The 26554-nt window shown below is 43.1% G+C and overlaps 1 protein-coding gene across 3 annotated transcripts in view; it reads left to right on the top strand.

Moving 5' to 3' along the window:
• The window catches only part of EGFR (epidermal growth factor receptor), a 192770-nt gene that overhangs the window by 100864 nt on the left and 65352 nt on the right, over positions 1 to 26554 (top strand). For all 3 annotated transcript variants that reach the window (XM_017862141.1, XM_017862139.1, XM_017862140.1), the window contains exons 2-3: positions 23139 to 23290; positions 24154 to 24337. In XM_017862141.1, the coding sequence (XP_017717630.1) occupies positions 23139 to 23290; positions 24154 to 24337 (336 nt within the window). The remainder of the gene's footprint in view (positions 1 to 23138; positions 23291 to 24153; positions 24338 to 26554) is intronic.

The following is a 26554-nucleotide window of genomic DNA, read 5'->3' on the forward strand; positions in this document are numbered from 1 at the left end:
ACCTTAATATTCTAATACGTCTGATCTGATAAGAATGTGAAAGCTATAAAATTAATTTTTGATCAATAACTACAGGCCTTTTGACAGAGTGCCCTCCTAAGGAATTGAGTACCTATTTCTCCATACAGTGTCTATCATGACCTACAAACCCTTTTCCCATGAGGTGTAACAGAGAGGGATTACAGCCTTAGAACTGGATGTCAGACTCTCCTGGTTTAAGACAGTAAGCCATGACATAGTGCCTGAGACCAACACAACCTTCAGGGTGGTTTCAGAAACACACAGGGGACAATGTTGGCTCCGATGCTGTACATCCCCAACAACCATCAACTGTTTGGAAACTAGAATTTCAGTGTAATTGGAGTTGGTGTTGCCCTAGCAAATGCTGTGGGAAGAGAGTCTCACTGTGTGTCTTCTCCTGTTTAAAGCCTGAATTTATTCAGGATATAATACCTGTGTTTAGCCACTCTACTGAAACTGATCTAGGAAGTGCTCAAAAAAAGGTATCACAAGGATCCCTTTGTAGCTACATCTGTGGGATTCCCCTCACTCTGACGTGGCCTGACCCTTCTGCAGCATTCAACAACACGGTCCTCTGCTTTTATCTTCCTGGGCTGCATGACCCCACCCTGCCCTGGTTCTCCTCTCCCCTTAACCCCTCCTTATCAATGTCTTAAAAGGTCTCTTCTATTGGAGGACACATTCTGTTGCAGTAGGTGACCACTGCTCTGAATCTGTGTCACCTCCCCAGGGCCATGGGCACAACCATCCCTGGAGTGTGTTAGAGATGCAGTTGGCCAGGTCCTCCAGAATCTCAGAATCTGCATTTTAGCAAAGTCCTGGGTAACTCCTATGTCCATGAGAGTTTGAGAAGCACAGGTCTCATGAGTTCCTGACATACAAATAGTGCTGAGGTTGGTATGCTGGCTGGGTAGCTAGATACAAGTGAAAACCTTCCTGTTTCTTACAAACCTGGATGGACCCAAGGCCGCTGACATGGGCCAGGACAGGCTACTCTTTTTCAGTGTTTCTGTTGTATTGCTGTGTCTCTCTGTGATCAGGTGCCACCCTCCCTGGCAGGAGGACTGCAGACAGGATGACCAAGAGCACTCTACACAGCCTGCTCTCCAATGCTCAGGGATGCCACCAACATTCGTGGTTCCTTTTCATCCGCCTACACATGGAAGGCCCAAGAGGGCTGATGTGTGACTATCTCCACTTCCTGGTACCCAGTGTGAATGACTTCACTTACTAAAGAGATGTTCAGCAATTTTATTAATAATTAAGAAAACACTTTGGTTCGACAAATAATCACTCCATTTTTTTCATTTGAAAGTTATTCCCATTAGTAGAGAAAACAATGTATTACAACCACAAGAACGTTTACATGGAAATGAACCATCTGCAAAGCATCTCCCATTTTCCTTTTATATCAGCCAATGGGTGGTGGTAGGAGAAATATTCACTTGTGTATTTAACATCTATCCCCCTTCCTAGACTGTCACCTCCATCCAGGCAGATACTGTTGGTATCTCCACAGCACACACAGGGCCTGGCACGCATCCGGGGCTCAGTGAGCACTTGCTGAATGGTGAACAGATTAGTTCTCCTGGGAACGTTGTTCACACATCTCATAACACTCGTTTGGAGTGGATGGCATTCATCAGGCTGCATATTCCTATTATTTTATTGTATTCTCCACTAGTTACAGTGCCTACAGATGTAAAGGCATTGTTAATATTGCTCATAGGAAGACATGTTGGTGGAAATGAGTCCAAAGGCATTATGGTTAGAAACTGGCCAGGTGTCATTTTTGAGAGATTAGGTAACTGTTTTCTGGTAGAGTGAATTGCCTGTTTGTTGCAAGTTGGGACTTTGCAGGGCTGGTTTACAGGGCCAAGGGGAAAGAGATAAGTGGATCTTCTAGTGAGAGGTCATCTGTTTTGAAAGCCTGGAAGATTCCATGAACTAAATCCAAGTCTTACAACACAGGGAAGTGTGTCAGACTGTGCAGGAATGAAGTCTCTGATTTAGTATGAAAACAAGAGCTCCTCACACTGTCCTCTTCAGAAAGTCCATACAATCCAAACTTCTGAATGCTTAGCTGCTTACAACCATACATAGATTGAGGGATAAAACTCCGATATGGAAGAGAAGGTAAACCTTTTTTGGCAGACATCCCCAGGAAAAGGCGGCTCTCTTCTCTCATTGCCGCTGTTCTTTCAGAATCCATTTCAGCAGAGGAGGAGTCAATGGGAGCCCCATGCCTCTGACAGATACCATATGGCATTTCAGTGGCATTGTGTGTTGCCCTTCTTAGGTAAGAGTTCAACCATTAGAAGAATGTCCTACACACCTTCTCATTTTCTGTGATGAGAGGAATGTGAGGTACTGTCCTTCGAGAGTTGTCATTTGTCCTAGTAGCCAGCAGCGTGACTGTGCTGTCTTCCACTCTGTCTCCCTCTCAGCCTTCTGCCCAGCCACCGCCACTACAGTTGCATTCTCTCCGTTGGAACTCCTGGTTCAGAGGATTACCGTAAGAAACAGACCCCTACACACACAGCACTCTGCCACGTAATGGGTGGCTTTGTCTTCTATTTTGGATTACTGAGCTTTCCTGGGTAACTTCCACTAAACTGAAGTTAGTATTAGAAGAACTTCCTCTTACCGGAATAGAAAAGCATTTAAGTGATGCAGTCAAGTTTGTACCATAATTAATTCAGTCATTTATCAAATATATATGGCCTCTGTGTGACGGTGACCTTGACTGGGAATGGAGCTGTCCCATGTGGGGCCTGTTCTTCAAAGGCAGTTCCCTGCTGCCCAGTTCAGTCCAGTGGATCTGGGCGTCTCTCTTTAATCTGCATTAGGGGCTCTTTACTGATTCTTCACTATCCAAAAAGGACTTGGAGAGGAGACCTGAGCCCACTTCTGGAAGGAAATGATAACAATTTATTTAGATAATCTTTGTGCAACAAGGCAATTCACTGAAGAGATCTGCTCTCTAGGAGCCCCTGCGACCCCACCATAACCGGGAAGGCTCTACCTCTCCAGTCTTCAGGGCCACATTTCTCTCTGACCTCCTGTCTTCCCAGCACTCTCAGCCTTGCTCATGGAGCACCCTAGTCCTCCATTGACCTTGGCCTTTGGCAATGTGATTTTTCACCTGGCAGCTCCCCTCTGGTCCCACTCCCTCTTTTTGTCCAGCCTGCATGACACTGCCTCACATCATTAGTGTTCCCTTACTCCCCTCTTACTGCCCAACCTGCAAAGTCCATGCCTGGGACAGTGCAGCGTGTGTCCTCACTGGGCTGCTGGCAGCAGTGGGGGGGACCACACAGCCGTGCTGTGTGCTGCTGAAGAAATGCACAGCCTCCTGCCCCCACTGGCCTGTGCATTCCTGCCCTTCTGAGCTCCACTCACTTTTGGCAGGAGCTATTCCAACCTGCACGGGATCCTCACTCTCTCACAGACGTGAGACTCTTCCTACGGCCTCCCCTCTCTGTGCCTTCTCACTCTCTGTTCCCTTTCCCCTTTCTCCCCTTTTCTCCTCTGCCCACCTTCAAGCCATCCTTCACAGGACAGCTCAGATCCTCTGGGACACTTTTCTTAGTTGTTCAGTCTGATGAGGTGACCCTCATCCTCTCTTAGCTGAAAATTAGCAGCTGCCTCAACTTCTTTCCCAGCATGTCATGTGAGTATTGCTGCCACAGCATCTGTCACATTGTGGAGTAATGACTGACTTGCTTTTCTGCCATTTGACTGAGTTCCTTCAGTGCTGGGGCCAGTGTGCAGTGTCTTGTATTCAGTATATAGCTGATTAATTGATGAAATGAATAATTAATTAGTGGTTTACACTAGTACAGTGCAACCTTCAATGCAAAGATCTTACCAAATAATTCACATGGTGGGATATTTTAGAAGGGTGACCAGGCTAGTTTGTAGTAAGAAAAAATCAACAAGACTAGGTCAGGAATTCCTTTTTCGTCTACAGGCTTGCTATAGAAGATACTGAAAATCATCTACCTAATAACCTTTATTTTATCAGGTCGTATCTTAAATGTCATGTCTGGGAGAAGAAAATGTGGTATGTGATTATAACCTTTCCTGGTGCAACCTAGTAAGTTTCAGATTAACTCGAGGAATTGTGGTGATATTGTGGTCAAAGCCAGGTGATTAAAGAGTCATTCTTTGAAACAAATATCTGTGCGATCAATTAAGAAATTAATTTGCAAATTTTACTTGCTTATAGTAATTGATATATCATTCCTTTTACAAACAAATATAAAGAAAACTTAACTAAAAATACTTCATATCTCTCTTTCAGATTATGTATCCCAGAAAGCATAAATTTTTCTCTTTTTTGGTCTTCCTTTTTGGCGTGGCGTCTGTAGGAAATGTATTTCTTCATAGCTAAGTGCACCTCCTTATGAAATGTCTTCAGAGTCTACTGGTGCACATAAGTAATTGCAGGCAGCAGCTTGAGGATCTCCATCTCACATTTATCATATGCCTTATTGCAGGAGGCTTTGCAAGAGGAGGTCTAGAGCTACAACATCTTACAGATATGAATGTCAATTCAAATCCAAGAGACAATTTATGAGGGGGAAAGCCTAGAGGAGAAGAAACCTAGAGGGATCAAGCAGCAGGGGAGAGTAATGAAAGACTAAAGCAGCAAGTTTTTCTTAACTCAAACTAGAATTAAAGCTCTGTGTGTGTGTGCATGTGTATGTGCCTGCATGTGCATGCATGCATGTGTGTAAATGGATGTTTGTGTGTGTGAATGTGTGTGCAAGTGTGTATACATGTGTGGGCATGTATTCTGTACTTGTATGTGTGTTTTATGCATCTGTTTGCAAGCATGTGTGTATGCACATGAAAGTGTGAATGTACATGTGTGCTTGATGTGTGTGTGTGTATTAATGTATGCATGTAGTTCTAGAGTCTAGTTAGAGAAAGTGCGTAAAGAAATAGGGATATGAACAAGAAAACCATAGCTTAAATTATAGGAAAAAACTTTGCTCCCTATCAGTCATGGTTTTAAAATGTTCAGACTTGATATATTTCCCAGTGCTATTGGCAGAAAATGTCCCTATGACATTCCATACTAGCTCAATCAAATCTAAAACCTTTGTTCCAACATGTTTTATTGATATCAGTATATTTCAAATTTCTACCAGGTTTTTGTAGAGGTATTTTGGCCATGAATTGACTAAATTATTCAAAATGAAAAATGAACAAACCTGGGCCAAGGCTTGGAGACTTGCTTAACTCAGTTCTTAAATTTTCAGATTTTCAAAATTATAAATTTAAAAACCATGGTGGTGTTTATGATATTCTTTGATTGCAACTTATGGTTGAAAAACTGTAGAGGGCTTTATACTAATAGTTGTGGATCTTAGGATTTTCATGAAATCTGCATTATCATCATCTGCAAGTTTAGATGGGGCATAACTGACCCAAAGGATGGATCCCTCGGGGGCAGTTCAACTGGATTCCAGCCAAGATGACAACAGTCAGGATCTGTTCCCTTCTGATCGTCCATTGGGTGCCTTGATTTCCTCTAACTGAAAGACCAGACGCTATCTCAGGCTGGCTGCCCCACATGCCTCACTCTAGACCAAACTCACAGTCTATAAACCTGAGCCTCCGATGTTCCTACTACCATATTCACTCAAACATTCCCGATTCTGACCTGGAGATGTCAACAACTGCTTGATGCCACTCTCTTCTATCTTTCTGTAGCTAAGCCATCCCCAAGTCTGTTGATTCACCCTGTTTAACTGCTGTCGGGGGGTCCATTGTGCCCCTTCGCCCTGCCATCTCCCTGGTGCACTGTTTTGCAAAGCTCAGCATACATGAGCATCACCTGGGAACCTTAATAAAGTGCAGATGTTGATTCAGCAAATCTGGGATGGGCTCGGGCTGCATTTCCAGCAGGCTCCCAGGGATGCCCCTGCTGCTGTGCTGCAGATGAGCTCTGAGTGGTGGGATCCCAGGCTCTGCTGTCACCTCCTAGGGGTCTCTCCACACTCCCTGGAGGCCTAATGGGGCCTTCTCCACGTGGCAGTGAGATCTGTTTTTGTGTTTTTGTTTTAAGTTGGGAGAAGGACATTATTTAATACTAAAAGGTGTAACATGGGATTGAGAAAACTGATTCTTAGTCATAAGTCAAGTATGCACCATTGAAACCACATGCTTTAAAAAGTAATGGCTTCTATCTTTATAAGAAAAAAAAATCATACTATTTGAAAATTACAAGCTATTGTGGCTAACTCCATTTATCTCAGTTAGTGAAAAAGAGTCACCTGTCACCAGGGCACTGCCAGAAGCCAGGCTCATTTCCAACAGCACTGGGTGCTCCAGCTTTGGGGTGCCAGCTCCTCCCATAAAGCTAATACATACCTAAGGATGATATTTCTTTGCAAGAGCTCTGCCCTACAGCTTGTACATCTCAAGAAGTTATGTAAGTAAGCTGTCTGTTTTGAGAAAAGTATAGATTCACACATACTAGCTGTAAGAAATGATGCAGAGAAATCCAGCGTACCAGCTTTCCCCCACAGAGACGTCTTGCAGCGTCACAGCCAGGATGAGACATTGACCCAGGCGAAGTCCAGAGCAACTCCACCACTACAGGGCCCCTCGCATTGTGCTTTCACAGACATGCCCACTTCTGGGTGCCATCTAGGACCCCCTCCAAAAAGCAGAGGTATTCTTAAAAACATACATCTGCACATGTTCTTCCTTGTTTGAAATCTGTCAGTGGCTTCTCAGTGCCTTTCAAATGAAATCTAAAGTCCTTACAAGCCTTGCAGCAGGAACCTCTCTCTCCTCCTTCCCCTACACTCTCAGCTTAATCTCTGCTAGGCTCTGTCCAGTCAGGCAGCCTTTCACAATCCCTCTCCTCCTGCCCTGCCAGGAAGGTCCCCTTCCCCCAACTCTTCCCCACATGTGGCGGGGCCCTGCTTGTCCTTAGAAGCCCAGCTGAACTGCTTCCTCAAGGAACCCCTCCGGAACCTCTCAGACCAGGTCAGGTTTCTGCACTCTTAGATCACCCCATGGCATAATCACAGTTGTGATGCTGTGATGATTTGGTGAATGTCTGTGTCCCCACTGGATGGTAAGCTTCCTGAGGGCAGGAACAGCATTGGTTCCAGTCAATGCCATGTCCCAGGACTGCTCATTTTTGCACACACTAATCCTAAAAGGACGATGACAACAGCAACCACTTACATGACCTAGACGCTCTTCTGGGTGTTGTGCAAATATTAACAATTTAATCCTTGCAACAAACCATGAGGGAGGCATTCTTCTACTCCCATTTAACAGACAAGGACAGTGAAGCTAGTGAAGATAAGTCATTTGCCCAAGGAGACCCCACTAGTGTTGGCAGAGCTGGGTGCAAACGCAGGCATGTGAAGCTGGGACCCATGCATTCAAAGACCATGCCAGGTGGCCCCACTGCACACCTCATCCCCACACACCAGTGACAGGGAGAGAGATGTTCCTGCACTGCCTTTGATTAGCTACTTTCATAGAAGTCACACATATACAAAGGGATTTAATTCTAGTGGGATTGAATCTCAATAGTTTCCTTATTAGGTTGATTTCTGTTAATAGTTTAAGTACTGGGTATACATGAATTAGAAACTCTAGATTATTAGCAAATGCAAACTATAAAGCATTTTATAAATGTTATTTTGTTTGTCAGGGGATAAGTGAGATATTCATTATACAAAACGTAGTGTGGATTTTGAGGTAGAAAGTTTACTAAGGATCATACCATAGTATGAAATAGCCACAAACATTCAGTGAAACCCAAACACCCCCAATTTAACCTCAAACTAACACTAAATAATAAGGAATAGACTTGGGGGCAGTGCAAGTATATTTCTAATGGTGAAAAACATTCCCTAGTGAAAACTGATGTACGATCTAGTTAATAAGAGCTCCTCTGACCCGCACACATCAATAGTTACATCCCGATGATGATGTGACATTTTGGGTTTTGTATTTCTTTTGCAAATTGAGCTAGCATTTTTGATGAGTGGCCGGGCTCTGCTACCCAACCTTTGGACTGTTTCCAAGCATAAAATCACAATTCCAGATAATCCTGTCACAAAGATCTGGGTCTCATTAGGAAAGAGAGGAAGCTGGGAGATGATCCAGTCCAACCTCCCCCAAACCAAACACCACGGCCTTCTCAGTTGTTTCATCAACCATCTAAATGTTTTAGTAATTCTAAAAATTGATGCGTTTTTTTCCATGAAAGGAAGTGTTACCACATTTTCCAAGTGGGAGGCATCTATATCCTTACTCCTTCATCCTCTCCTTTCCACCCCCTCACCCCCACCACCCACACAACATCTGCAATTGTTAAACTAAAACACAAATTGTTATAAAAGTTAATTGCACTTTCAAAGGAATGCTTGTATAGAAACTTTCTCGGCTTCAAGGAAAAATAATACGCTTTGAATGGCTGTTCAACAGCACAGAAATTAGCTGAGTAGAAGGCACTCATATAGCCTTTAGGACCAATCCTTTCTGCCACCAACACCCCCCTTATAAAGACTTGACAGTGAGCCAGAATAAACAACTTCAGGATCAATTAGTTGAGACACAAGTACACACTTCCAGTTTTTCCCTTCTCTGGTTCCTGGCCTCAATAACCAAGCAGTCAACTTAAAAAGAAAAACAAAAGCTTGCTTCAGATTACAGATTACAGACTTCTTATAATATGTCCATTTCACCAGGCCCTGCTCTCAGCCCCAGGAAAGGCCACTGGAAGCCACCTCACATGGTCAGGGCATTGCAGGAGCCAGTAATGACCTTAGCTCCATCAACATGTTCTGTCAGATTGAATGGAGCAGCCAGAGAAGCCAGAGTTGGCACAGGAACCAAAACGAAGGCTTCCCATCCTCCTGGAGTGAGCGGTTGAGCCTGGATTGATGCTTAGACCTATAATGGGTGCAAGCAGCATTCATTCATAGTGGTTTTCTGGACCCAGGGACTTGGCCCCAGCCCTGTTGCTCCACTCCTTTTCTTGCTTCATTACCACGAGTCTCCTAGACCACCCAACGATGCCTGCATTTGAAAGACACTTCTGCTGATCAAAGCAGCTGACATGTCCCCTTGCAGTTCATTTCTAATTGTCCCCAAGGAGGAGAAATTCAAATAGTTTATCACTAAGAGTTAAAGAAATCCACTGAAATATTATTTGGTCTAAAATTACTGTCATGGCGGAGCAGCTTCACCTTAGACATTGCCCTTAAATATGAAAGCTATTTAAGAAAGTTTAATGAAAGAAGAGAATCACAAAAGGTTTTCCATAAGCAAAAGAAAACCTAAGAGAAAAGTTGAAAGTAGGAACGTTTTAAAGAATATACGAAACGTGTTCTATGACTCACCCATGTAAGTTATTTGTGTGTATTCTCTTGCATAGTAATTAATAATGAAGCAAAGCATGGCAATGATATATTTTCTTATCTAGTATTCTAGCAGACTCCATGTTTTTGGAAAACATCACTCTAGTTAAATCTCAAATATATTCAATCGGAAAATGGGTTTTCTACAAGATTCTATATATAGCAAATATAATTTTATTAAGCTAGTAGGATGTGATAGGAAAGTAAAACCTAGGGGAGACCAAAGCAAGGAAAAATACTTCCTCATCCAAACTTGAGAGCAATTTACCGTCAGCCCTACTATTAATAGATAGAATACAGATTCCATTTTCATTACTCAACTGTCATATTCATTATTACACTGTACAGAAAAGGGAATCATGTCTGTTGAAAACTTATGTATGATGTTCGTGCTTGCATTCTAGTAATTCAACAATTTTATTTATCTTTTATTGCTTGCTAATTTTCAAAATAATAAGCTAAAGAAAACAAAAGTTTGTGCTGTTCTCAGATGACATATTATCTCTTTAAAGGACAAAATGTGCTGTGAAATAATAGAATGCTTTCAGCACTCAAGTGTGAGCGAGCGCTCATACATGAGAGAAAGCTGTGGGGACTACAGAAGCCAAGAAGCAGATCTGGCTGGGGAGGCCTTTGCAGAGGATGTAGTTGTGCTGGGAGGCCACACACGTGGAATTCCCAGGAGGGCTGTGGAGGCAGGGAATCTGCAGGAAAGCACTGGGGTGAGAAACGTGATGAGAAACAATTACTGTCTTAAAATATCTGCAGGACTGTAAGGTAGAGAAGCAATACATTGCATCTGTGTTAAGCCAAAGGAAATTATCAAGGGACTGGTTTCAGCTCAACGTAAGGAACAATTATGTAATAGGGTTGTCAATAACAAGAGTAGACTGCTTCTTCACACACTCCTAGTCACTCAGAATGGTCCAGGAGGAGTGGACAACCATTTTGGTACAGTATGGGAAGGCAGGGATCCTCAGTGGGAGTGGCGGGGGTAGGGGTGATCATCCCAATCTAGAAGTAAATTGTGCCCAGAACGGAGCTGCAACACTGCCCTGCACAAAACACACACAAATAACAATCCCCAGTGCCTGCATTTCCCTCTCCATTTTCAGGACCTCGTATCTTACTTCAATTCCTTTATTTAGCTGATGATGAAATAGGAAGAGCTTAGCACTAAGAAAATCCTTTTGGAGTTTGGCCTGGGGGGAAAATGAATCACTCCAACCAGGTCTGTCTTCTAGAAAGTATAGGATGAAGGGGCTCCTCATCATGTATTCCCTGACCTCCTGCTAGGCCTTTCCCTAAAACAGGGACTGGCAAAGCACAACCTGTGGGTCACGCCCAACCTGCCGCCTGTTTTTGCAAATAAAGTTTTATTGGAGCATGACTGTATGTATTTGCTTACGGTCTGCGACTGTGTTCACACTATCCCAGCAGAGTTGAATAATTGGGACAGAGACCGTATGATGGGTGAAGCTGAAAACATTTACTCTCTGGTTGTATTCAGAGGAGGTTTGCTGAGCCCTTCTCTGAGACATGGCAAGCGCCGTTTCAGGCTTACTCTTCTCTAGACTCAGGCCTGGGGCAGTGAAGAGCCAGCTCAGGATAGCATTCCCGACTCACTCATTTTTTCAGGCAGGGGAGCCATCTAACATCAAGTGCCTACGTGCAGGAACTGGTCTGTTAATTAGTAGTTCTCCTCATGGAAGGGCTAATATATTCTAGAAACAGGAGTACTGCCCTATTGTGAGAATGTCCTGAGCCAAAATTAAGATTCTTCCATGGCAGAAACTTGGCTGGGGCTTCTCCTGAGTTAACTTGGTAGTCGTTAGTGATTTTTTAGTCAGTTTTTCCTCGCCAACGACCCCAGGAATGAGTTTGGGATTACAGGGTAGCCAGGGAAAGGGAAAGCTTCACGCCCTCCCCCGGAACAAGGTCTGTCTTCACAGTGCTACATCCCCTCACCCACTTTAAAATGAAACTTAAAAGGAGGACTTCAGTTAAGAAGGAGGTGAGAAGATAGTTCATTTTAAAACAAGCATTAAATGAGAACCCCCACACACACAGCATACAAATCCAACCACACTTACAAAACCACCACAGAGGGTCAGGTGAGACCCCTTTCTAAATGACAAAGAACAGGGGTGGGGTGGAGACTGTTCTGAGAGCACTCTGGCTTCCCTGAAGGGAATTCTCAGCTGTACGTGCCCGGCACAGGATCCCTGCTAGACACAGGGCCAGCTGCCTTCCTTTCAAGCCGCGGACGCATCCCTGTGTCCAGGCAGGCCGCTCAGCTGTGGTCAGCACCAGCTGCCCCGCTCCGTGGTGAGGTCCCAACGTGAGAGCAGGAGGGCAGGCCGGTGACCTCTGAGTGCTTGGAGAGAGGGATAGGATTCCTCCTGTGTGACCCCTCCAGTCTCACGCAGACTCAAGTCTGACTAAGGGGCCAGGCGCTTTGACCAGGGACTCTCTCCCCTCTCACTCCCCTCCCAGGAGTCACAGGTACATGAGTCCTTGTTTTACAAATGAAGAAAACAGACCCAACATGATTAAGATGTGGCTTTCATAGCGGTGGCACCAGGGTTCCAAACTGTGGACTCCACTGAACCCAGTGCCCACTGACATGCGCTAGTAACAGTGCAGCTGCCTGTGGTTCTGTCCACAAAACTGGCGGCAGGGACTGGCTTTCCACTTTTTTTTTTTTTTTTTTTTTTCACTCTTCAAACACTATGACGTGAATATGAACTACTGGCTCCATAGTTCTGCTAACAACATGACATGTTTCTATAACTTGAAAAAAGCAAGCAGTGGACTGCTCATTGGCAAAATTGAGCCAGTAATTTTTTAGGAAGATTATTTTTCTTCCTTTTACTGCTTCTCATCTGTTCCCCACAGTAAAGAGGACAGGATCACAATGACTCAGGGAACACCTCCAGCCTGAAGCAGCACCATGGGAGCTTAGACCTTAGGGTCGGCTTGGAAACCACAAGCGGAGTGGCTTGAGCCCCTCAGACACTCCCTCCCGAAGCTGCTTCTCCCCATGCTACCCCAGAGGCACCGAGCGCGCTCTGCCCCCCAGCAATTCAATTCACTGGCTGTCCTGCTCCTGTCAGTACTGAGAGTTCCATGTTTGACCCTCAGGGGAAGAGTTCAGAGGCCCTTGGGTGTCCCAGCATGCCCTGAGGTCCCTGCTGCTGACCCCTCTGCTGTCAGCATTCAGAGGCATTCACATAGCATAGCCTCCCAGGCTAACAGCTGTCGTGGAACAGCAGAGCAGCTAGACGTGGACATTCTGTGGCCCAGTGCTGCAGAGGTCAAAGGGACAAGTGCAGGGAGCATCTTTGCTTTCAGAAAAAAACAAAACAAAACAAAACAAAACAAAGCACACTGGTGTACTGGCCTTCTCCTGGTATCTTAGTGATTATTCTTTTCTTTAGATTTTTGATTGTCTTTTTTTTTTTTTAAAGAGAGGCTTTTGTGCTTTTTTCCTAATGTTCATGGGTAAACCAATGTAAATGTGTGTATGTTTATAGAGACGGCTTTAAATCGCAATTCTGCAGTAGAGATTGATTTTTTTAAAACATGGGTAAAACTGAAGAAAATTTTAAAAGAACAGTTAAACCGTCTTGGGCTATGGGTGGATATGCACCTCCCCATGGAAGCCAAACAAAATCTCTCTGCAGAGAAGCATTTGCAAAAAGAATTTCCAGTCCCAATTTTTGAGTCAGATATCTTTTATTTCCTTGCAAATTACACATCTGTTTCAGGATTTTTGTCTATAAGAAGAATGAATGAAGATGTGATTCTTACAGATAACTATAAACAAACCAGGAAGGATAATAACTTGTACCCCCCAATTCTAATTTGGGCAATGATCCAGAGAAGGGGAAGGCATTAAAAAAAAGAAATGGAAGAAACTTTATTTTTAGTGGTAAATGGTGGAACTATGTATTTTATGTATGGTGAAGTTACCAAACCCAACACTTGGCACCTGTAGACAATGTATTCTTCTAATCTGAATGTGAAGTATTATGTTTTCATTTGCTTGGTAATGAGGAATACTGGTGCTTCCGTCCCAGATCTCGAGCTGAGTGACTTCTCTTTCTGACATGTGTTCCTTTAGCACACCTCTACACTACATGGCTCTGAGATGTCCTGTGACTGTTTCATGTGTAAAGTTGCCTTCCCAAAGGACTCACATATTCCTTCAGGGCAGTGAGTACTTCTGATTCATCCTTAGCAGCTGCCTTCACACTACTTTACTAGATATGTTGTAGTTGAATTAATGAACAAAAGAACAAGCAACTTCTGGTGCCTGATGTGGATCTCAGAGCAGGGTGGAGTGAGCCTGGCCAAAGGGTCATCGTGCAACCTCTGTGGCTGACTCCACCTGGCCACAGAGCTTCTCAGCCATGGTCAGTATTCACATGACTTCTAGAACAACAGTTCAACCAGCAAATAAACAGCTCCATATGGGAAATATTACTCAGGCTTTGTCATCAAGGAGTGAGTCACAGGCCTGAGCTGAATAGAAGATAGAGGAGAGAAGGTATGTGGACTGGGTGGGACTGCGCCCAGCGAGGTGAACTCCCGGAAGCCCTGCCTCTCTTTACCTGCACAACATCTTGCTGGGATGCCTTCCGTTGTGAGGGCCTGTCTAGGAAGACAAGAGTTGCACCCTGGCAGGCAGCACTGAGCTGTCTCATGCAAAGCTGAGGAAGAAAGAGTGAGTTGCCCAGTGAGCTTGCTGGGGCGGTGGAGGCTGGGCTGGGCTGTGCAGTCCGCAGCCCCCAGCAACCCTTGGCACCTTTCTACTGCCTGGTGCTCACCAGCTCTCCAGTAAAAAAGAGGAGCGTGAAGTCAGAGGGGAAGGGAGGTAGCACAGGGCAGTCTTGAGTTTGAACAAAGAGCTGGCTTCCTGAAGTCAGCTGGCCGGGTTTTGAAGCCAATTTTCCAGCAGTGGTCTTTGAGGCCAACCCCATTTAGGAATTCTGTATCTCCCCCTATCTTCTACCAGATGTCTCTGAGCTCACCTTCGGTGATAATCATGCAATCCCCATCGTCCCCACGCCCACACTACCCCATTCTGTCCCACCCCAGGTTCTGTGGTGCCGTTGGCTCCCCAGCGAGCTGGGAAGGGAGAGGCCTGCTCTGCTGGGGCTCCTGCTGCCCTGGCTCTGCACTGCCCTTCCCTTGCAGGCCTGAGGCACCACTGGAGGAGGCACACAGCTCTCAAGCAGCAAAGCAGATGCCCTGGACACAGGGGAGGTGCAGGGTGCAAGTGCTGGCCTGGCCCACAGACTTTTGGAGGGGAAGTGGTATTATTCACTTCAAAAGTATGCCCGTGTGTAGAGAGAGAGCCTCTGAACATGAGTAAGCAAAAGTCCCAGCGCAGAGATTAGACAAGCGGAATGCTGGCCCGAGAGGAGGTGCTTACTCACGCTCTGTCTAGGAAGGGAAGCCAGGCCCAGCACACTCACCGCTATCTATCCTCTCACACAGAGGGATTTTGAATCCAAGCCAGCATCCTGTCCTTTCTCCAATGTCCCCTGCTCAGGAGTCAGGACTCAGCAAGGCCCACCCCAGCCACACAAAGATCCAGTTTCAGGACTCAGGCCTCAGCAAGGCCCACCCCAGCCATATGCAGGTCCAGTTCCAGGATTCAGGACACAGTGAGGCCCACCCGAGCCACATCCAGGTCCAGTTTCAGGACTCAGGATTCAGTGAGGTCCACCCCAGCCACACACGGGTGCAGTTCCAGGACTCAGGACTCAGTGAGACCCACCCCAGTCACATGCAGGTCCAGTTCCAGGATTCAGGACACAGTGAGGCCCACCCCATCCACATGCAGGTTCAGTTCCAGGTAAATCATCTGCTTTCCTCCGTCCAGGAGCCTTGTTCCCTGTGTGTCCTTGTGTTTAAAATGGAAACGTTCTGAGAAACTGCCTGCCAGGGCAAAGAGTGCTGCCAGGCACACAGTAGGGACTTAATATGAATTTATTGTGTTGAATACATAACAGATCAATGGGTATTGCTTTCTGAAATCTTTTTTAGCCGAATTTTGTTTCTTATAGTCTAATAACAGGTCAAATTCATTTCTGATTTATTAGCCATTCAGTCGCCCGTAAAAAATGGAATGTGATTTAAGATTATTAGTTTAAAAACCAATGGAGGTAAAACAGGTATCACTGAAGACACACAGGCAGAAATAGATTGCAATAGTTGCTGCCATGTGAAGCCTCAGTGTCATGCTTCATATTTAGAGAGATCTGTGATTTCTGAGGCCCTTTCATGTCCATAATCTCAGTACTGCTCACAACTGCCCTGTGAAATTCACAGAACTGATCCCATGTTAATCAGAGTACACTGAGCACTGAGACCTAGCGTGTTGAGATAACTAGCTGGAGATCATCCCGTAATGGTACCATCACAATCTTCACACAGTAGAAGTTTGATGATGTCACTGGAAGCATATTCCATAGTCCCTCATGAACTGGCCTTCCTGTGATCACAAGCATCAGTGAACTCCCAAGAGGGTGGGACAATCTACAAATGTATTCTCACTCTACTTAGTATATATTTCACAAATCACAAGCTTGGTTTGGGATTCTTTTAATGGCTAGAAGGAGAATCATGGGGTTGAAAGTCCAGCAGTTTGGATATTCTGCTCTCTAACTCAAAATGAAGAGATGTTATTTTCAAGTCTTCTGCTTGTTAACTTAATTAGAGACACGTTAGTTTGCAGCTGTGTTGGGCATGCCACAGCTTGGCATGTTTAGTCCAGAAGGCATATTATAATGTACGTGGCAGATTGTCAGAAATTCAAAAGGACTTTTTGAATATCACATGTGCATTTTCAAGTTCCCATATAGATTCAAATTCAGTTTGACAGGTATCTTCAGATGCCTATCAGCTAAGAACCATTTATTAGTTGTGAAATAAAATAGGGTAAAATAAGGAACTGAGGAAAAAACATAAAATTTGTTAAATGAATAAAATTGTCTTCAAAATTATGACTTTTCCATCCCACAAAAGTTTTGATTAAACCCACAATGAAAATTTAAATAAAACAGTGTATTTACTTTTGTTTAACCAATTACTTCATTATGACTCACAACTGTAGGTTTTCTAGTTTCCATTATTACAAACTATTGTACGGGTTGAATCAATTTCATAGACCAGTCTTGTTCTATAGTCACAATTTATAAAATTGTTTTTATGTGGTAAATTGAGTGTCTTCATAGATGTACATGATTATTTCTCAATTTTTAAGGACTGTATTTTTTAAGATATTCTTCTTTAGCCTTCTTTAACACTGATTTTTGTAAACTTTTTACAGATTTTTAAATTTTCTTTTGGTAATTTTTTAGCATAAAGTAATACATGGTCAGCTTGGAAAATTTTAAAACACAAAAACTATGAAGAGTAAATAAGAAAAACACTCCGAAATTTACCATTCAGAAAAGGTCATTGTTAAAAACATGGTGTGTCTTCCTCTTGTCATGCTTCTGTGCATTTGAGCACATTTGAGATGTGTATACATGTTCATTTTTAGATTTTTAGTATAGCAAAAGAAATGACCAATACTGATTCAATGAAACCTCTGGCAAACTCACTGAGTATCTTTTCCTTATATATTTTAAGTTCATCCTATAAATGAACTATCCATCCACCTTATTTGAGATTTTGTTAAATCTTTCAGCAAGAAAGCAGGAAAAAAAATCCTCTGGCCTTTAAAGCCTAATTAAATATGTGACTATGCTAGAAATATTTTATAATGACCAACCAGAAAGTGGCGAGAACTGTCACTCTTCCCATACAGACCACCTCCTCCTCTGTCTCCCTCAGGCACGTGGAAACCAGAAAGGCAGAGAAACCCAGGATAAGTCATCCAAGACTTTGGTCACATCCATCCACTTTCACAACAAATATACAAATGCAACATGTGTGTTTGCATTTCATATCAGTAGGTCCAATAAGCTATCTATATATACACATATGTGTACACACACACACACACACACATCCGTACAGTCACTCCCCAGCTTACTACAGTTGGACTTACGATTTTTTGACTTTACAGTGGTGTGAAAGCAATGCACATTCAATGGAAACTATACTTCTAATGTTAAATTTTTTATCTTTTCTCGGGTGAATTGATGTCTGATATGTTACTTTCTTGCGATGCCAGACAATGGCTGGGAGCCAGAGCTCCCAGTCAGCCATGCAACCAAGAGGCTAAACAGCCAATTCTATACAGTGGACTGTGTCACCAGCATTTTGGGGATATTGTGTTTTGTGTTTTTCAATTCTTTCATGTCTACAAAATGCCATTTTCGATGGCTATTTTCAATTTAGGGTGGGTTTATGAGGACATAACCCTGTAGTAAATTGAGGACCATCTGTATATCTGGTAGGGAAAGATGGATAACAAATTCATAGGCAAATAATAATTTCATGATTATTATTAAGTTTCCCTACTTAATAATAAGTAGTGATCACTGCTAGGGAGCAGAGAATGCAGGATAATGTGACAGAATGTAATGGTGAGTACTTAAGCTAATGTAGTTGCAGAACAGGCTTTTCTAGGGAATAGGCCTTTAAACGTACCTCGTACCTCGAAGATGCAAAGGAAGCAAAGATGCAAAGATCTGGGCTGGGGATGGAAGCAGAGACAACTTGGAGGTCAAAGGGAGAGACCGACAAGAGCCCAGCTCCTACCTCAGCAGCCGTTAATGCATAGCTGAGAAAACAAGTTAAAACAATTATAGTTTTGCTTAGACAATTCTAAGTGTCTAGGTGGATTTGGGCAAATCTGGAGAAACTTGTTCTAATACTGTGTCTTAATAAATAATATAGATTTGCCCAGGCTTGTAGGCAGAGAGGTATACACCCCCATAATAGCAGAGGAAGGCCACAGGGCCTACCCCACAAAACCAGAGACATTTAAAAACTTAAAGGAGGAAGACTGCTTTTCTTTTCAGTTAAAATAAAGTGAGGATTTTCTTAAGAAAAATAATAATGAGACCACTGGCCTGCCCTAGATGTCCAACGAGAATGCACAGATAACTTCCTATATCCACTTTCCTGAACCAGCCCCTGACAGCCAAGTGCACAACAACAAAGATGAACCTCAAAACTACTGTGCTGTGACATAAGCCTTGCTCAAGAAGACAGTGTGGTGTGAGTCCATCTATGTCCTAAAGCAAGCAAAGCTATTCTGTAGTGAAAATGGATCAGGACAGCGGTTGCCTCTGGTGTGTGGGGGCAGGATCGACTGGGAGAGGCATTAGGGATGACAGTTAACTGTTTCGATCATGACAGGAATTCAGATTACTCCAGCGTGTGCATTCATTAAAGCTCATTAAATGCTACACTTAAGATTAATCCTCTCACAGTTTGTGGATGTTACCTTAAAAACAACAATGATGACTGAAAACTAATATTGAACTCTGGTTAGTGATATGCCAATATGAAGTATAATGATATCTCTACTTTAAAATGCATCCAAAAGCAGACTAGAGGACCACATCTGGCAGACAGATAAATAGATATGTGATAAGGTGAATGTAGTAAAATGCTAACATAAGGATGTGTGCGGTACAATTCTTTCGGCTTTTCTATACATTTATAAATCTTCAAAATAAAATTTTAGGACAAAAAGTTACTTTCTTGAAGACCTAAGTTATAGGGCCTGCTGCTCTTGATGCAGTAGAATTTGTCTTCAGATTTGCAAGGGGTAGGGCAAACCACTAGCATTTTGTATGGAACTTGATACAAACACTTTTAATTATGTGATTTTCAAATGTATAGACTTAAATTAATATTAACTCGTTCTTTGAATAAACTACTAAAATACCTAGTCTTAAATAAATATTTTTATGTAATTCTTAGAGTACAATGTATTCCTTTTTCTTTCTTCTTTCTTTTCTGATTTGATAAATATTCTATAAAGTAACTGTGTTTAATGGCCAACATTTGAGTAAGTCCATATGCAGATCCAAACATCTCAGTTTAGACAATAACTTAAGACAATATAGAGTGGCTGACATCCCCTAACATGGGTCCAGATGCATGTTATGTTATGCTGCTGTTGCATTCTCAATAGTTAACTTTAATAAAAGAAAGTCAAAAGCTTATATATTTATTCAATCTTCAAAACATTTCTGGGACGTTGTCTTAGTTAATTTTATGTTGCTATACCAATATCACAGACTGGGTAATTTATAAAGAAAATAAATGTATTTGGGCCATGGTTCTAGTGGCTGGGAAGTCCAAGGGCATGGCATTGGCATCTGCTTGGCAGCTGGTGAGGGCCTTCATGCTGTGTCAATCTATGGTGGAAGGTCAAGAGAGCATGCATGTGAGGTGGTGGGGAAGAGAAAAAGGGGGTTTAACTCCTCCTTTTATCAAGGACCCACTCCCATGATAGCTAACCCACTCTTACAATAATGGCATTAATCCATTCCTTAGGGCACAGCTCTCATGACCTAATTATAATACCTCTTAAAGGTTCCACCTCTCAACACTGTTGCATTGGTGATTAAGTTTCCAATAAATGCACTTTGGAAAACACATTCAAACCACAGCAGAAGTCAATGTTATTGTCACCATTTTCATATTTGAGGAAAGCATGACACAGAGAGCTTGGAGAGGTACTTCAAGTTCACACAATGAGGAAGTGGCTAAACAAAAACCTTATCTTAGATTAATTAAAAACCTCTTGCTCTTTGCAGTTTTGTCTTAAATCTACCTAATTTGTTACTGTAATTTTTAAGTAATTTACTCATACAAGTGGTCTCACATTAAATTTTCTCATTGCTTTATATTTCTAACATGAGATATTTGGTATAAGGATGGAACCAAGATCATACCTTGTTTTAATTAGAAAATCTAGACCTAGTCATTCTGATCCTCATCCTAGATTTCACTTAAATGCTGCTGTCTCCTTTTGGGTGTTTGACAAGGGAAAGCCTCAGAAGAAACAACCTTATATGTTTTCTTTTGATACTTTTGTTATTAACCCAGGATAGTATTCAAGATTGACATGCCTTATATTGAATCAAATAGTATGTCAACTGCTTTCTTATTCTCAAGAATAGACATGTTGAGTAATTGGGCACTTAAGTTTCTTTGCAGTTTTTTCCATTATTAACAAAATTAATGAACAACATTCTGCATAAGGTCTGTTTCCTCAGAATAAGTCTCCCAAAGTGGAATCATCATGATGTAGAATTTAGGCATACTTGCTTGTTTAAACAAATTGTCCAGTTGCTTCCCAAAATGTTTTGTGAATTAAGATTTACATCAAGAATATGTAATGTTGTTACTGTCTCCCAAATACAGGATCTTTTTCTGAATATAAAAGTTACTCATGCTAATTGTAGACAATGAAGGGTCATTATCTTCATTGATAATGAAGTGCTTCTAATACTTGTGCTTTTATTCATTTATTCAAAAAGTGCTAAATAAGCCCCGAAGGGGCTTTTGGGGGGTTATTTGGGGCTCATTTAGGACTTTTTGAATAAATGAATAGAAGCACAAGTACAGGTTTTTTTTAATATTGTTTTCTGTAATAGATTAATCTTAAATGGCATTTTTCCTTTACTGACACAAGTTACTTACTCTTTGATTTAATAATAAAAATTCTTCGGTTCAACTGAGAGAAACTTGCAAGCTGATGTCCTTGATTATTTAAAATGAAAGCAGCTGCCTGTTTTCATCCGTCTGCATCCTGAAGAAACTCTTCTGCAACGTGTTCCAGCCCTAGGTTCCAGTTGACCCCGTTCACCTGTTTGGCATGAGGGGCCCAACCAACACTTACGGCTACCTGGACCACAGCCAGTCTAGTTGGAATGAGAGTTAGAGGCCATAGTCTGTCAGCTGGGAAAGCAGCTTTTATTCCAAGGTGTGCTAACCGAAAGGCCATGTGTTATTGTCACAACCGTGTACCTACATCAGTGTTGACATCTTTAAGGACTTTAGAATTGGGAAATCAGTTTAGCCCTATCTGCATGTGTAACAGACAACCATACAATTGTTTCAACTTGAGGTTGCATTCAGAACAAATTCATTTCCCCCATACTCCTGGAGAAAAGCAGACCAGAGATGCTGGGTCAATCCAGAGTTATGGTTGGAAAAATGATGGAATAATTCTGCCCCTGGAGATAGGAGAGAGGGACTCCATCTTGTCAACTGTCATGGTTCCCATGTGAAAGTTATTGTTATCACTGAAATTGAATGAGAACACATAAGGGAAGAACAGGGAAATCCCCACAGAGTTAAAGAGGATGTGAAGATTGCTTCACATTTAATGTTTGTGTAAGTGCGTTGGGTTGGTTATGCGCTGTCTGAACATGTGCTCATTTCCATGGCTCATTGCAAGGGCAGACAGTCCGATGATACTCTTTAGAATCATTCCCATGGGGAGGGAACAAAGAAGCCTATAAAATAGAAATGCACATGTAAAAAGCATTGAAGAAAGTGCCAGTGTATTGATTTTGGCCATGGTTTGTGCTCTACCACCTGGTTACTGTGATTGCAGGAGCGCCTTTGCAGACGAGGAAGAACCTGGCCAGGGCTCAATCCAACATCCAAAGCCAGAGGCCATGTTTCTTCACTCTTAAGATAATTTGGGTTCAAATTATAGTCGCTTTACACACTCTCTGCCTCAAAAGCCCCAAGACTCTGTTTTGTTATGCTCGCCTAAACATGCCTTTCAAAGAGCTAGTTCTGTAAATACAACTTTATTATAATCCTCTCCTTTGCTTTTAAAAATGGATAACCACTTCCATTTATATGGTCCAACTTTTTCCCTTAATTTAAAACTTTTTTCTTGGATTAAGTTTGATGCCTTGAAACAGTAAGGACTCAAGCATACAGGACTGCGTGTTGGTGGTGAGGGAAGTAACTGCACCTCCGCCTGTGCTGGGTGGATCAACACGGAGTGTGGACGAACACAGGGATGTGTGGGTTTCTCACTAGCTGAGGGTGTTTTTAAATGTTGTATTTTGATGTTTGTTATTTTCTGAATATTCTACATTAGACCTTTGATTTATTCTTTGATGCATTCATTTGAATAATATTTTTAATCTCCAACCAGTTAGGTTTTTAATTTACACTTTTGTCACTGATTTTAGGTGTACAATGTTGTGTACACTACTGCCCAGTGTATGCTATGTTTGTAGACATTCTTTGCACACATAACAATGTGACATACTATATTTTTGCGAAGTAAAAAGTTCATTATATAGTTATTAACTCAACTCTGCAGTTATATTAGTGAAATACGTTGTGAAATTTATTTTTTGCCTACTAGAGCTCTTACAGGTTAATCTTGTCTTGGAGATTTTCATAGAATTTTCATCTACCGCCCATGCCTTTAAATTTCAACTTTTTTTATTTTGGCATTTTAATGCAATTTCATGCATTATAGGGACAAGCTATCGCTTACTATGAATTGCACCTTATATAAAGATCTTTTATCACATTTGCTTTGCTGTATCCATCAGTGAGAATTTGTATTATCAGTCACTAAAGCTCACAAAGTTAGTAAGCTTTGTGACCAGATGACTTGGGCAGGAATGGGCGAGTCTGTGTGGAGGGAGTGAAGAAACTGCTAGCCTTATTACCTAGACGTTGAGGGATTGTTTTATTTTAGTTTTTCTGCATTTCTCAGTATTTCATGTGATATCTTTCTTTTTATTCCAGTTTGCCAAGGCACGAGTAACAAACTCACGCAGTTGGGCACTTTTGAAGATCATTTTCTCAGCCTCCAGAGGATGTTCAATAACTGTGAGGTGGTCCTTGGGAATTTGGAAATTACCTATGTGCAGAGGAATTACGATCTTTCCTTCTTAAAGGTTGGTGACTTTGATTTTCCTACACAAATAAAATTGGAGAAAATCTAAGTGGAGAAAGCCCTGGGCAGAATTCCACTTGAAGTGTGTTTAATTTTGCTGTGGCAATGACAAGTCTTACAGAGCTCCAAATGAGAGTTTTAAGAGAAAGCCATTTTACCAGCTAGTGTCAAGTAATAGCTAGAAAAGAATATCAAAGAGAAACAGGCTAATCTGGAGTTCCACTGTCATCATAGACACAGATGTTTATCCCTGACCATTGCCTCAGTCATGGTGTGTTGCCATACTAGCTCTTAAAAACTCTTTTTAAAAGCCCTGCTTTGCACCATTTGCCTGTTTCCTTAGTGTAAATACTCCTACCAGAGCTGATATCAAGCTACTAAGAGTTTCACCCAGCTGGTCGCAGAATTATTACTTCACAATAGGTGCTAATGACCCCATAGGAGCCAGCTCTGAAGGCTTCAGAGTTTCATTGAACTTTGGATGAGATTTACTTCGCCTTCTGTTTTCTTTTCCTTTCCTTTTAAATAAGAAATAATGCAAGACAGATACAAAGTAATTCTTTTTACTTTCCATTTTCACTGGAGAGTGTTGAACCCCATGCGGCATGAGAGCATGGCGTTCCAGAACAATGCTTACTGCTCGTTATCACAGGCGTCAAAGGCTAACGTGCAGGGATTGTTGCAAATCGTGGAAATGCTTCCTCCTGTGTCCATGACTGCAGTCATCTACCTGTTTTACATTTGTTGAGCACTCGTGGGCGTTAGGGTTCAACTGAGTGTCCTAGGGCTCCCTGGACCCATTTTAGACCTTGAGTTCTTGAGTCCTCAAAAGAGAAATCACGCATTTATGTTTTCTCTTCTTAGACCATCCAGGAGGTGGCTGGTTATGTCCTCATCGCCCTCAACACTGTGGAGCGGATTCCTTTGGAAAACCTGCAGATCATCAGAGGAAACATGTACTATGAAAATTCCTATGCCTTAGCAGTCTTATCTAACTATGATGCAAATAAAACCGGACTGAAGGAGCTGCCCATGAGAAACTTACAGGGTGAGAGGCTGGGATGCCAAGGCTGGGGGTTTATAAATGCAGAGAGCAGTTCCGACGGCTCCCAGTGAGCTTGTCACTCAATTCTACCTTGGAGAAGACTTTTATTTTTATCCAGTACATGTGCACTGAGTGCCAGCTGTGTGTAAGATACTGCAGGGGAAGTTACTGAGAAGATGGCAGATACTGGAATGGGAAGATTTAAGCGGGGTACCAGTGTTTCCATGGACATGAAAAAATACGGAGAGATAGTAAGAAATTGTAAAGATTCTGAGTAAAAGAGAGTATGAGCAGACAAGCTGGGCAGGAATCGTGAATCTATGTGCATAGACAGTGAATAAACTGCCAGTCTTTTTACCTGGACCTCAAGGATAAAAGACATACATGCAGTAAAAATCAACTCACATTGAGGATAGTTTCGAGAGTTGCACTGCTACACAGAAAACCATGTGTAAGTTAAGGACAGAGAATGAGGTGTTCTAGAACTTTGAATTTTTATGAGTAGGACACATGAGGCTCCTGTGAGAGGAAACAATGAAGGATGATAGAAGAGAGGGAAGTTGATTTTTAAAAACTGGAGACAGCAGTGATTGTGCCTCACTGGGCAGTAGGTTTGGGGCCAGGAATGTTAAATCGGTGACTTCATTTAACGCTCACAACCTTTCTTCAAAGTAGGCATTGTACAAATGCTCCTTGACTTACGATGGGATCCTATCTGGCTGGACCCCGCCAAGGGTGAAGGAGTCATTAGGACGGATTTCAGGGCTAATTGAATGTGTATTGCCTTCACACCATGGCAAAGTCGAAAATCTATGTTAAATCATGGCAAGCCAGGGACTGGCTGTGCTCTGCCATTTCACAAATAAATAAATGGCAGTCAAGTAACTCCCTTGAGGCCCCCAGCTTGTGAATGGAGAAGCCAGCTATGGCCACCAGTCTCTGCCCCAGGGTTCTCAACACCCCTCCTGTGCCATGCAGTTCTGACAGGGAGGCAGTGCTGGTAGGAAAAGGGTGTGATGAAAGGGGTGCCCAGCAGAGGGAGTCATATCGGAAGTGACAGGAGCCCAACAGGAGTGCAGCTCTGGGACCCAAGCCAGCACCTCCAGGCGTGGGTCCTCGGTTCACCACCTATAAAATTGTGTGATTCCCCCACACCCCCTGCTTCTCAGAGCAGCCGCGCACATGCTTGTGCTGTGCCTGCTTCCTGTGAGATGGCCTGGTACACAGGTTCCTACAGTGCGCCTCACACGCTGTCTTGGAGGGAGGCAGCCTGTGCGGGTGCCTGGACCTCAGAGCCAGACCCTCTGGGTTCCTGCCCCGCCCCATCCCTCAGCAGCCAGAAGGCTCCGGAGCACATTCTCCAATCCCTCCGTGTCTCTGTTTCCTCATCTTCAAAAATGTGGATGGCATAGCTGCTAAAATAATGGTGACGTACTTCCTAGGTGGTACAGAAAATTAAGTGACTGTAGGAAAAGGTCTCAGCAGCTCCTTCCACTTCCTCGGTATAATTGCTTTTTAAATCAAGGCTGGGACTGTATAGATACAGATTAGTTAATGTGATATCATTAATAGCTAACCTAGTGCTTGCCATAGGGTGAGCCTCCGTTACACCTGGGTGTCTGCCTCCTCCGCTAAGCCACCCGGAAGTGGCTCCTGCAGCCTCCCTCACCTGTGCTGGCCCTCCTCTGGCAGTCACTGCCTGGGGTGTGCTGAAGGCCCGCTCTGACTCTCCCTCTGTGTTCTCCCCACCCCACCCCCTGCTGTCTCTCAGTTCCTTGGTCTGTTGTCCAAGCTGCCACAGCTGCCTGGACAGCCCTGTTGGTGTTTCCAGCCCTGCCCTCTCCTGAGTTGCATCCACCTGTGCACGGCTTTCTCATGAGTGTTTTCACGGATGGTTCTGCTGTCCTCTCCAACCTGATAAACAAAGCACCACGATTCAGCCCTCATGACCCCAGGCTTCCTCCCTCGGTTCCTTGCTTCTGCGCATCCACTGAAGAAGCCGTTCACCTGTTCCACTGTTTCCCTGCACTGCGTCTCCTGTCTGCAGGAAGCCTTCAGCCCTCACTTCCACACTCCTCTAAGATGTGTGCCTGTCCCCTCCTGGGAAAGCTCTTTTTCCTAGCAGCCTCCAGGGGTGAATCCCTCCTTTCCCACATTGGTACTATGTACACACACACACACACACACACACACACGCCCATTCCCTGCCTGGGGCGCTGG

The sequence above is a fragment of the Rhinopithecus bieti genome, unplaced genomic scaffold (assembly GCF_001698545.2).
Source record: "Rhinopithecus bieti isolate Rb0 unplaced genomic scaffold, ASM169854v2 scaffold_63861, whole genome shotgun sequence".
NCBI lineage: Eukaryota > Metazoa > Chordata > Mammalia > Primates > Cercopithecidae > Rhinopithecus > Rhinopithecus bieti.